At 41.1% G+C, this 12,797-nt stretch overlaps 1 protein-coding gene across 2 annotated transcripts in view; it reads right to left on the bottom strand.

Annotated features, from left to right (window-relative positions):
* The window catches only part of LOC129420486 (arf-GAP with dual PH domain-containing protein 1), a 46,878-nt gene extending 34,369 nt beyond the window's left edge, over window positions 1-12,509 (bottom strand). The window contains exon 1 of one of the 2 annotated variants that reach the window (XM_055175436.2): window positions 11,990-12,509. In XM_055175436.2, the coding sequence (XP_055031411.1) occupies window positions 11,990-12,068 (79 nt within the window). In that variant the 5' untranslated portion in view covers window positions 12,069-12,509. The remainder of the gene's footprint in view (window positions 1-11,989) is intronic. The other variant, XM_055175437.2, reaches the window with a different exon arrangement.
* Window positions 12,510-12,797: the final 288 nt, after the last annotated feature.

Consider the following 12,797-nt stretch of genomic DNA (forward strand, 5'->3'; position numbering starts at 1 on the left):
GATTTTTGTGTCTGTAAGCCTGGAGACTGCAGTATACAAAATTTTTGCTTAAATGTGTGATATGAATAAATAGTGCTCATAAACGGCTGTTTAAATAATATCCAACAGAGGAAGTCTCAGCATCCACCATAGCCACCCACAATCCGCTAGCATGTCTTATTTTATGTACACTCATTTACTGTGCCATGCTATTACATTTTATCACGAAAGTCTATTTTTGGTCTATTATTATCTCTGACGAGTTTATAATACCAAAAAATAAACAAACTGATAAACAAAGCAGAAGTATCATTGCAACCAAAGCGCTCAGCTGAAAAAAGCTGGCAGTCGGCGTCCACCTGCCATTTTCAGCTGCATTTAAAAGGTTTGGTGTGCACGCCTCCTTAGGGGCCAATCACACAAAATGTGTTTTAAAATGCAATGCTTGAAAATGCAAAGGGTGCCGCACTGCATTTTTTGGTCACTTTAAAAAAGAGCAGTGCGATGTGGCTTAGTTTTTATATTGCTTGGCAACCACCGAGTCAGCTGCTTGTCAATCAAATATTGAAGCGTGAGTGCTCTTTTGCTGTTACCTGTCATATTAGCAAAAACTTTAAAAAGAGGGCTCTGACCTGTCAGGACCCGTCAGAATCATGTGTTAAATTAGATCTAGTCTTTGTGTTCGGGGTCCTGGCAGTACCATGTTTTATGTGGGAGATGCGTGGTTTTAGTATTGAATTATTCTGACCACGCATTTCCCGGGTCTCGTCACTTTTTACCCGCTCCCTTGCTTGTCATTGATTTCATTAGTTCTCCCTATTTATTGTCCTTGTGTTTGGTGTTCTGTGCTCGTGTGTCTTGTTGTATTCCTCGTCGTGGTCCTGTATTTTGCATCTGTGAGTATTTAAGAAGATTTAGTCTTCTCTATTATATGTAGTGTAAGTTTATTGTTGGTTTATGTTTAGTTTAGTGTCAGGTTAGTGTTTCGTTTTTTCCCTGTCTTGTTTTGCCGCCTCGTGGGTTTTCTTTTCCCCTGTTTTTACAATAAATCATTCATTTTGTCACGTCCGCACCTGGGTTCATTTCTTTGCATATTCCTCACATGACCTTGATCGAGGGTGAGAGGTGCACAAACATGAAGGTGAGAGTAAGTGACTGCAGTCTCCGGTAATGTTGTTCCAAACAACTTTATACTACGGGTCCGTTGAATGCTTGAATCTGATTGGCTGATGAACGTTCTGAAATGTGCAATTATTTTCTGGAAAATGCACGGCGAACGTAGTTCCAGGTAGCTCTCTTGACCGCATTACAGTTCCATATTACTTTGCATAGTTAACTGTAATGGCTGACTAACAAAAACAACGTTCACACAATCTCTCTCTCTCTTCCTTTCTTTCTCTCTCTGTCTCTCTGTCGCTCTCTTTCTAATAACTGCATTAAAATGCTATCAACGGGTCAAGCATCCATTGCCAGCTTTAAAATGACGTTTTGGAACAAGCAAAAGAGCCGTTAGATGAGACGCGGAAGAATGATTTGTCCCAAATTATTAACGATTAACATTGGCTGCTAACGTATTTTGAAGTAGACGCTATCTGACTAAGCTCGCGCTAGTAATATGTGCACTTCCGGTTCTATGATACCTCCGAGTTGTCCTAGACGCAACTCGACGCGGCGCGGCGCTGAGCTGCGCGTCCGGTGTGCAACCCCCTTTACCCCCCAGTCACATTAGCTACAAGAGACAGAGCGACAGGCTACCATTCATTTTCAATGGAAGTGGCCGTTTGCCAGGGACAAGCGAGCCGCTGCGCGAGGAAGGCGGGGACAAAATAGACAAGCAGGCTATTTTATGCAAATGATGAGCGACGCGACAAAGCGACTGCCAATCGGAGTGAAGGAGCAGCGTGACGTAGGTTTGTGGTCAAGTCTGAGAAAATAATTCAAGATGGCGGAAAATGCGTATTTCTGTATATATCTGATAAGTTTGGCATTTTATCTCATATATTTTGTTACTTTTATCGAGAAATAAATACTTTTAAATCCAAAAACACCGTTCTTGTAACTTAACAATATTTCTAAAGTGACTTTTGATACCGCTTTTAGAAACTAGCCAAGGAACGCCCATCAAGCGAGTGAGTGTCGCTCGGTGTCGTTCAACTTTTGTAGCTAATGTGACTGTAGGGTTAGAGTGTAAAAGGACTTTGTTGCTATTGATTATTTGTGGAAGTTTACCGGAAGTTACGTTTGTTCCACGAAACCCATTTGTTTATGTTGTTACCGCTGAAACTCTCTATACAAATTTAAAAAAGAAAGTCATGCTCATTGACACGAAAAAAGAGGAAAAACATGTCCATGAACATGAATAAATAAATCAAATATCATGTTCATTAAACAACATAACCTGAAAATCAGCATAAGCTGGTGAGCTGGTTTTAGCTGGTGTAGCAAGCTTGTCTAGCTGTGTTTTGGTCACTTTTTAAGCTGGTCTAGCTGGACTTAGCTGGTCAAGCTGGTGGGTCAGCGGGCCTTCGAGCCTTCCTTTGCCAGGCTGGGAGGACCACCTTAAACCAGCTACCAGCTTATGCTGGATTTTTCAGTAGGGAAGACAAATAGAAAATCTGTAGCTTTAAATAACATTATTTTTGTATTAGAGCTGCACGATTCTGTATAAAATGAGAATCACGATTCTTTTGCTTAAAATTAAGATCACGATTCTCTCACGATTCTCAAGAACTTTGTTAATTTTAAAGATGTACAACATTAGTTTAACATAAGGTGCAAAGAATTATTCTAAAAGTTTCAGATAAGTGTACATAATCTTTAAATTCAGTTAATGTTAATTGTAGAGTGATGTATTCATTGTATTTAAAGAAAAAAAATTAAATATACATTTTAAGTAGACATGGATTAACATTACTTTATGGTAATGAGCTATGACGCGGTTCAGCGGCAACCAATTGCAAGGCGGAAACGTTCTGCAGCAACCAATCGGAAGGCGGAAACCTCCGCTTGAGAGAATTCCAGAGAATGCATTCGAGCGCTTTTTGGCGCTCTCGCTGGCGGCGTGAACGTCCATCGGGTGAATAGAGGGTTTTCACGACGCGTCATCAGAACGGAAGTCGCCATATTGGAGGAACTACGCATCAAAACAGAGCACAGAAACTGATGTATATCCCGAACGTCGTCAAGGAAAATGGTTAATTATTGCCGTGTTTGAGGTTGTACCAACAGGACAGATTGAAAAAAAAACATTTGGAACATTATCGGCTTCCAAAAGTTATTAAAAACCAGGCAAAGGAATGCAAGAAATTATCAGAGGAGACGCTTGTGGTTGGCAAAGCTCAGGAAAAATAGTAGTATTGTATTAGAAATATGACTGAAGTACATAAAGTATAAAACACATATGCTTCTACTTGTTGTGCTTTATTTAAAGAGTATTTAATATGTACTTTTAATATTTTTAATAGTAAATGGAAAAACAATTATTGCTTTTATTGTTTTACTGTGTGCTTATTTTACTGTAAAGCACTTTGGTAGGACACTGACTATTTTAAATTTGCTATATAAATAAAGCTGACATTGACATATGGACTCGGCGTGAAAACCAGGTAGTTGACTATATCGGGATATGGAACTGAAGGAAGAATCGCCGGGTCGTCACGGATACTATAAGAGGGAGATAACTCGTAAGGATCAGCACCGCCTATAAATTGTAATTTCTCGAAATATCGTGCCTTTTCTTGTGGTCCAAGTCCTTCCCTATATGCCTTTGCATCTTGGACGCGTTTTCAGTTGTTTAGACATGTTTACATTCACTGAAAGTATCAAAAGCGCACAATACTCCATTGTACTCCGTTCAGTTCTTTACACCGAGTGCCTCCACAATGGCCGCGCATCCGGGTTACCGCCTAGAACGTGACGTCGGTGAAAAAAAACCTCTATAAATCTACATGAACGCTTAATCATCACGCCCACTACACTTGGGCCAAATACAGGAAAACGTAATGTAACCCCTCGTTCAGACAGCCAACGACAAGCAGTAGCAGAGCGACGCGATCTCATTCATTTCAATGGAAACCTGGCGACTTCCGGCGACACGAGCGACAGTGACCGTTGGCGACCGTATGGGCGTGTCCAGCGACGCGAGAAAGTTAAGAAAAGTTTAACTTTATGCAAATGTCGAGCGACTTTCGGGAGCGACTACCAATGAGAACAAAGCAGTGGAGTTCACGTCATCCATCTCTCGTCAGTTACTGGCGTGGATGGTACTCATTTGTTTATGACAAGCAGATTTAGAAACGCTTCATTGAAAGAGACGGGCGACACACAGCGATAATGTCGCTGGCTGTCTGAACGAGGGTGTAGTCAAGTGGTCAAGTCAAGTGCAAAGACAGCAAGTGTGGTTATTTGGACGCAGCCGCAGTTTCCCCCTGTGCTAAAAACCCTTTCGGATTGGATAAGATCCGGAATAATATCCTCTTTTTGGTACTAAAACCCGTTTCACACGGCAAGCGGCAAAATCGCCACGCGGCTACAGCTTTTCTCGTGTAGTGGAAGCATTTTGTGCAGCATTTAGTGCCAATCTGTTCATCTTCAATAGCGCCTGCCATGAAGAGCCGTGTCCGCAAAAGGAATAGGATTTTGGGTGCACGAGCAAGGCGTGTGAACAAACTCCTCTTCACTTCTGTAACTGCCCCCATTTTGCTGCTTCCCGCACATTTCCTATTAAAAAACAACTAAACACTTGTGGTTGCCGCGTAATGTGTGAAATGCCTATTAGACCGTATTTTATTTGTAACTTGTCATTTCTTGATTCGTTCATATTTTATTTCCCCCCACCTTATTTTTTGCTTATCCGAAAAATAATCCGATCCATGATCCATTAAATAACTGTGCTCTGATCCGAACTTTGTGTTTTGTGATCCGCTGAACCACTAGCTTTTGATGGTCTGGCTATAAGAAACTATCACAGGTTTATTAGTTTAACACATTAACTAGATAAAGTGTTTAACTAAAAAACTAAAGTGAATGCATTACAATCAACCAACTCCATATCTGTTGCACGTAAAATGAAGATTCCCTTATATTCATGGGGCTCTGTAAGGATATCTGCCCACTGCTCCAGGTGTGTGTGTTCATGACCTGCAGGGCACGTGTTCACTACTCAATGGGATGGGTTAAATGCAGGTGACATTTCGAGTATGTCCTCCATATCTGACAAATATGTTTGATTTTCACTTTCACTTAAATTTAGATTCACATCCTTGGCACCACTGCCAAATGTTTTGTTAGGTAACCTATCAAACATGCTTCACGCTGTGAAACAACAGGTTTTACTCTATTTAAAGATATCATATAACATAACTGAATCCACTGTAGTATGCATAGTAGCAGTAGGTTACCACTTTTTATGGTATATGTAACTGCAGCAAGACCCCATTTTAATACAGAAACCAATCCAGTGTCTGCTCACTACAGTTAAGTGGCTTTATAAAAGCACAGATAATAATATCAATAATAATAACTATATCCCATTTAAGTCAGCTAACTTACTGAATACAAAGGCCAAACGGTAAACACCAACCCACAAAAAGAAGCCGACAGGAAGGTCTGCGACGTCACCCATAATTCACACATCCACGCCCTCTTTTACACACAAGCACATCTCTTCACACCCCACAAAACAGCTCAGTCTGTGTCACAAAGAAACGGCAAAAATCATGGTTTACACATGCATTACAGGTGCGACTACCATCTAAACGCTGGGAACTCAAAAGGTTAAACACCCCGGGGGCATGCAAGGGCGTGCCGGCTTTCGACTGTGACAAAACAGTCAGACATAAATTGAAAGTCAGGTTTTTTGACTTCGGAAAATGATGCGATCTGTGTGTCATATGCACATTTCTCGGGCTAACTGTGTACAAAAAACACTGAAGTTATTGTTTACGCGAGAAAGAGGACAAGGCAAAGAAAAACGAGAGGGAGATAGACACACTTGTGACCAAATGAAATGGACTTTGTTCTGCGTTTTCTTTTACTAGTCAGGTTGAATTCTTGGCCAATAATCTGCTAATCAAGGTGTGGCTCCGTCTGCAACCAGGAAACTCCTGAATATCCACTATTACTTACAATTCCTCTTAAAATGAGCTGAAACTGGGATTCGTGCTCGTCGGGTTTTTAAGGGCCTCTATAACACAGCTCATTTAACACATACGTGAGCACAGAGGGAGTCGAGAAACTGTCGAGACGGTGACATTTAGTCTTAAAGCGACTCGAGAACATGTGCACATGCTCACTTACTATTCGCTATGACCTTTGCTTAGTGACAAAGTGCGAATAGTGTGCTGCACCAGAAATTAAAAAGCCTACAATTTGAGCTGCTAGATTAGTTGCAAAAAGCACTTGTGAAACCCCAGCACCCAACAAATGGTAGTTTTCTGTATATAGACTGAATCGTGCTATATGTGTTCATAGTTCACGGCTATATTTATTTTGGATTTGCCACATTTTCAAAAGATTTCATCTGTCTTCATGTTTGAAATTGCATACTGTGACAGTATAAAGTTAAGTACCTACTAAGTGATCATTATTACATGGCTTGTTGGAATGCTTGATTCTGATTGGCCAGTCACGACATTTGCAGCATTGTTATTCTCAGATAACAACAGCTCAAAAATAAAAACACGGTAACCTGGATGCTGCAACAGGTAAAGGTTAATATTACACAAAAATGTAATATAAATATGTCTTTTAATAACAGATGACATTATATTTAAAAATTATTAAACCAAATAGTGTGTTTCTGACATTTGAACATCTTGGGCCCTATTTTAACTATCTGAAACGCAAGTGCGAAGCGCAAAGCGCAAGTGTCTTTGTGGGCGGATCTTGGGCGCTGTTGCTATTTTCCCGTCGGGAGAAATAACTCTTACGCCAGGCGCAAATCAATAAGGGGTTGGTCTGAAGTAGGTTTATTATTCATAGGTGTGGTTTGGGCGTAACGTCAAATAAACCAATCGGAACGCTATCCAACATTCCCTTTAACACAAGAGCGCAAGTTCCATGGCGGGTTGCTACTATTATGACGTATTTACACGCCAAGAGCGGTTCACAGCCGAGGAGACAGACGTTCTTGTAAGAGCAGTCAAAGACAGAGAAGTTGTTTTGTATGGGGATGGGAGAAACCCGCCCAAATCAGCGTCGGTTAAACAGGCGTGAGAGGAAATAGCCACAATTGTCTCATCAGCTGGCATCCCCAGGACGTTGCGCCAAGCGCTACAATGATGTCAGGAGACGGGGGAATCCCAAGCTTGCCAGTATAAATCGGGCACGCCGTGTAACGGGAGGTGGATCTGCCTCTACACATGACCTGCCGCCAGCAGAGGACATCGCTGCGTCCACCCTCACCGCTGAAAGGGTTTGGGGGGCTTTGAAATCGGACCCAAGAAACGCAAGCAAGGTCCAACCCCAAAGTACACTTACAAATCAAGTTCACATACATTAAGGTTTCTTATGAAAACATTTTAATTATTATTTACATAAAATAAACGTAATACAGCCACACAACAAACTTATGAAAATATTTTAAATATTATTTGCATGAGAATTTTTTTATGTAGCCACACAATAAATAAAAACTATCACCACAATGCTCCCCACAATGATTTCCCTTATCTCATGTGTTAATATTTTTTATTGTAACAATTTATTATTTGCAAAAATAACTGTTGCATCTGTGTAGATTAGATAAGTAAAGTGTGTGCGCGTTGTGCACGCTATACATTATGGTCAAGCATGCGCCCTTAAATAGCATAATGAACCACGCGCAACGCGCCACTGACTTTAGACTAGTTTTTTTTGGTCAGTGGCGCAATTGTTTTTGAAACTGCAAAATAGCATCAGGGATGGTTTGCGCCGGAACACACCTCCTTTTTTGCGCTGAACCGCCCAGGGAGCGCAAGTTCATTGCCTAGTTTGCCAACGTGCGTCTGTGGAGGGAAAAACCCGCTGTGCGCCGGTGCAAAATACGAATGATACATGCGTCACTGACAAAGTCAATTGCACTGGGTGCAAGATAGGGCTTATCTTATCCTAAAATAAACAGGTTTTCCTCGTGGAAGTTCTGCATTCATTAAAAATGAGCAAATAAAAAATTGTATATCAATATTTAATGTTCCTTACCCTAAATATGAGGTAAATACGGAGCCCCCAAGGGGACATGGAGCAAAAATTACATAAAGTTTAGTTTTGCGTGTGCACTTGAAACTATCGCGTACTCACGTGAAACTATTGCGTACTCACGTGAAACTATCGCGTGCTCACGTGAAACTTTCGCGTGCGCACGTAAAACTATTGCATGCACACATAAAACTACAGCGTTAGGTTTCGCATACTCAGGTGAAAGCGAAAGTTTCACGTGCTCGTGCAATAGTTTCACATGCGTTTGTAATAGTTTACAAAAAATCTGCACATTAAGGTTTCGCGTGAGCACATGAAGGTTTCACGTGAGCACATGAAACTAAACTTTCGATTTTTTTACTCCAATGTCACCTTAGGGGCTCGGTAGGTAAATAGCCGTGTAATAAGTGGGATAATGTACAGGCAGCCAGTTGTTATCGTGAAATAAGCCCCTTCAGATCACACTGTTGGGGCTTATTCCTGCGATAACAACGGCGTTTGGCTATTTTTGTGTCCGCTCGCCGCCATCTTGCCAGTGAAAAGAAGGAAAGTTCCTAAAGCATAGTTCCATATAAATGCACGGATAATTCGTTGTTTTGTCGCAAGTGAAAAACAATATTGACATTCTAGTTGAAAAAGGAGCCTCATATGAGATTCATTCATTCGCATTCGGAGATTGATTCTTTATGTCTGGCAAAGATGGCAAGCGGACGCCAAAACAGCCAAAGTCAGTTGTTCAAAACCTTTCTTTTTAATAAACTCTGTGTACACAAACAATGTTCTCAATGCTCGCATTTATGTGTAGAGATCCAGAGATCCAGATGAAGTTTTATGTTGTGTCGTGCCTTCTTAGTGTCGTAAAAATAGTGGTAGTTTGGTAGCAGTGGACAGCGGCTGGAAGAACGCATCAGGGATCAAGTAGGCATCTACCGAGCCTCTAAGGTGACATTGGAGTAAAAAAAAATCCAAAGTTTAGTTTCATGTGCTCACATGTGCTTACGTGAAACCTTCATGTGCAGAATTTTTTTTAAGTTTAGTTATACGTGCGCACGCAAAACTAAACGCGATAGTTTCACGTGCACATGCAAAACTAAACTTTATCTAATTTTTGCTCCATGTCCCCTTAGCGGCTCCGTAGGCATCACACCCTAACCAAGATATTTTTTTTAAAGTAGTGTTTCTTTTCATGACAGTCGAGTTGCAAAATGTTGTCTTTCGTAGCCTTTAACTGTATCTGTATGAATCAGACAGTAAAAGATAAGAAATTTGTAAATCTTAGCAAGCTAGCCAATGCTTGTCAATAGCCTACTGGTACCTAGTGGGTACACAAGAGCCGTTTCTCAATATGCGTTCTTGTCTGTACTTGCGTTCTTGTGGACTTGTGAAACGTCATCAGTCGCGGCCCAAGTACTGTTCCAATTCAAAGTTCGCATCAAGCCCAAGTTCACATAAAGTCCCCGGATGTGTTCTTGATCCGCCCATTTTATCGAGGATGCATCAGAGGAGACTTGTGTGGACTTATGACAGCGAAGTTTCCCATAATGCATTTCGCGTCAGGTGTTCGTTATTCCGAGTCTGAACTTGCAAGTTCGAACTACGAAGGACACAAGTCCGAGTTTGGCGTACTTGGTATTGAGAAACGGCTAAGTAAGCTGGAAAATGGCGGTAGTAAGCTGGAAAAAGAGCGGATGACGTAAAAGGTCACATGACTGATATTCATGAATAGCTCCATGATAATTTGTGGTTGTCAGGGTGTTGCTATGTGGTTGCTTAGCTGTTCCAAGTGGTTACTAGGGTGTTCTGGGTATGTTGCTGGGTGGTCGCTTACTTGCCCAAATTATAGGTACTCCCCCTTCAACTATCTTTACTATTCTACTTACTAAATATGTTTAGGAACCTTCCTGTTTTCTCTTGTTTACAAAAGTAATAGCACACCTTTCCTGAAATCATACGTCATGTCTGAAGTACAGACAGTATGTGGAAATTTCTGTGGCAAAAATTGCTTTGATATTAATATTACATTAGGGATACTTCAAAAACCTGTGAAAGAAGTGGTTGGAGCGTTCCTTATTTTAGGGAAATTCTTTGACACTATTTCACAATGAGTTCTGTAAAAACCCTCTCATGATACCCAGACATGCGTCTATTTATTTTGATGTGATAAAAAGTGGAAGACCAGGGCTGCGTCCGAAACCACCTACTTCCATACTATATAGTAAGCAAAAAGCTGTAGACGAGCCCGAGGTAAGTAGTATCTCTGAATTCACAGTACTCAAAAAACAGTAGGGAAAAAGTACCCGGATACTGATCCCAAAGTGTTCATTCGATGGAGACTTTGCTATCCAGTCGGTGAACCCGCAGGAGAGGAGTTAACCAATGAAGAAGAAGACAGAGGGTCGTTGTTTTATTCAAAAATGTACCTACTGTCACAGTATACGATTTCGCACACATTCAGGTGTTTTGGGTTTGTTTGTGGGATGTTTTATGTATATATGTCAGTCACACATACATTTTAATGTCAAAAATAGACAACTCTGATCTCAACTGTCCAGTGGTGTTATTCATACCGGTGGGCATTGGTCGGTCTGATGTGTCTGTCTGGCCTATATGCTAAGTTCTCATCCGCCCCATAAATTTCCCGCAGTTGTAAAACAGAGCGAAAGGGCTGACATCCAATGCTGGGCAAAAATCCCAGAATTCTCTTATGGGAGTCACAATATTATTACTGTCTTAATAGGACAGCATGCATATGGAAGGTTGAGTACTGTATATGCGAATGTGTGCGTTACTGTACGGAAAATCTGCAATGCAGAAAAGTATGTACAATATAAGACGACATCAGAGCCATTAAACCTAAAAACATTGTCTTTCTCATTCAAACTCAATAAGGAGCTATACAGGTAAATGCAAAGAGACCTGAGAATTACAGCTGAGTCACCCACTATGTGACTCACGCACACACGCACATCTGCTCTGACAACACCCCTCAAAATCTGCCACAAGAAAGACCCATATCACAAACAACATAGGTGACTCCATACTGTCTGATACCTACCCACTTATAGGAGTGGGTGGATGTATATGGTTTTGTATACAGTATATGACTGTCTGTGACTAAAGACTTATTTTTATGAGTTTTCACAGGCAGCGCCACATATTATTATGACATCATCTGGATCACAGATCTGCTCCTGACACCGAGGGGCCAAGCAAGCAATGTTACGAATAGCTTAGTGTCAATGAAAGGTCCATGTTGTTTCCCTAAGGCACAATAATGACATGTGACTGGAGCATCATACGCAATGCTGATTCACTTTAATGACACTCTAAAAGTCCCCAAAATGGAAATGCAAACATGTGGTCACCGGCAAAGCTTCCCTCTGTCACACTTTACATTACGTGACCATGAATTTGTGTGTTTACAATGCTGAACAGACTAACAATGCTTTTTGTAACTTAACCATTTTGTTGCTGCATACACATAACATGGTAACAATATACATGTATTTTAAAGCAGCTTTTTCATATTTTATATATAACAAAATCTATTATGGTATATATTTTTAATTAATTAAAAATGTAAATAATTTAATTATCCTATTTAAAAATGTATATGCAATCTAAACCAAAATATTAATATAACATTTACAGCAAAAAAAGTACAATATAATAAATAAAGATAACTAATAAATATTTATGCATATAAAGCTGCTATCTTACTTCGTTCTGGGCCTGACTGATCTCACACGAGCCATACAAACCCAAACCAAAAGGATCGATCGGTGACAGGTGCGGCACATACAGTATAGCAGTTGACCAGGTGAGATGCTCTTACCTGCAGCACCGCAGTCCGCACAAATGTCATTACCGGGCCGCTGCCGAAAATCGCGCAGCACGCAGCTGTTCCGCTCCATGACTCGCCTTACCAACCGGAGAACGGGATCGATACGTCTCCGCGGGGCTTTTCTATCGCGAGCAGGTTGATGAATGGGACAGCGATGGTCACGTCAAAGATTTTACGCTGAATATCCGCAAAATATTCGGAAGCACGTCTGCTCTGAGGTTGTGTTGGTTTCAGATAGTACAGGAATGAAAATTGTACGAATTTTAATCTTTCTTTTCCTCTTTGTGTTTGCGCGCAAGGTTCAGGCGGCGGGGAGAGAGAGATATCCTTTTCTTTCACTCCAGAGAATTGAGCGTCTTACCACCTCCCTTCTTTTTTACCTAAAACAGATAGGAAAAACAGAGGCACCTAGTGGTGAATTTTGGAATTGCTCTATTGTCTATTACGTAGTTGTGCTCGACTGCGGCGCTGCGCAGACTAGGCATAATATGACATCAGAGTATCGCGAGATCTTAGCTTTCTCGTCGCTCTCCCCGCGGATTTTTTGAGGCTTGTTCGACTTTATGCGGCGGCGTAAGAACGGACAGCCGGATGACGTCAAAGTACCGCGAGAACGATTAGAGAAATCATACGAAGTCTAATTTCGTCTCGCTCTCGCGGTACTTCGATGTCATCTGGCGGTCGGTTCTTGCGGCGCGGCATGAAGTCGAACAAGCCTATTGTCAAATGGTCTGCGCAGCGACTTATTATAATGAGCTTGTTGTGCCATTTAACTTATTTACATACTTTGTAATACACT

Source organism: Misgurnus anguillicaudatus, chromosome 4 (assembly GCF_027580225.2).
Source record: "Misgurnus anguillicaudatus chromosome 4, ASM2758022v2, whole genome shotgun sequence".
In the NCBI taxonomy this organism is placed as follows: domain Eukaryota; kingdom Metazoa; phylum Chordata; class Actinopteri; order Cypriniformes; family Cobitidae; genus Misgurnus; species Misgurnus anguillicaudatus.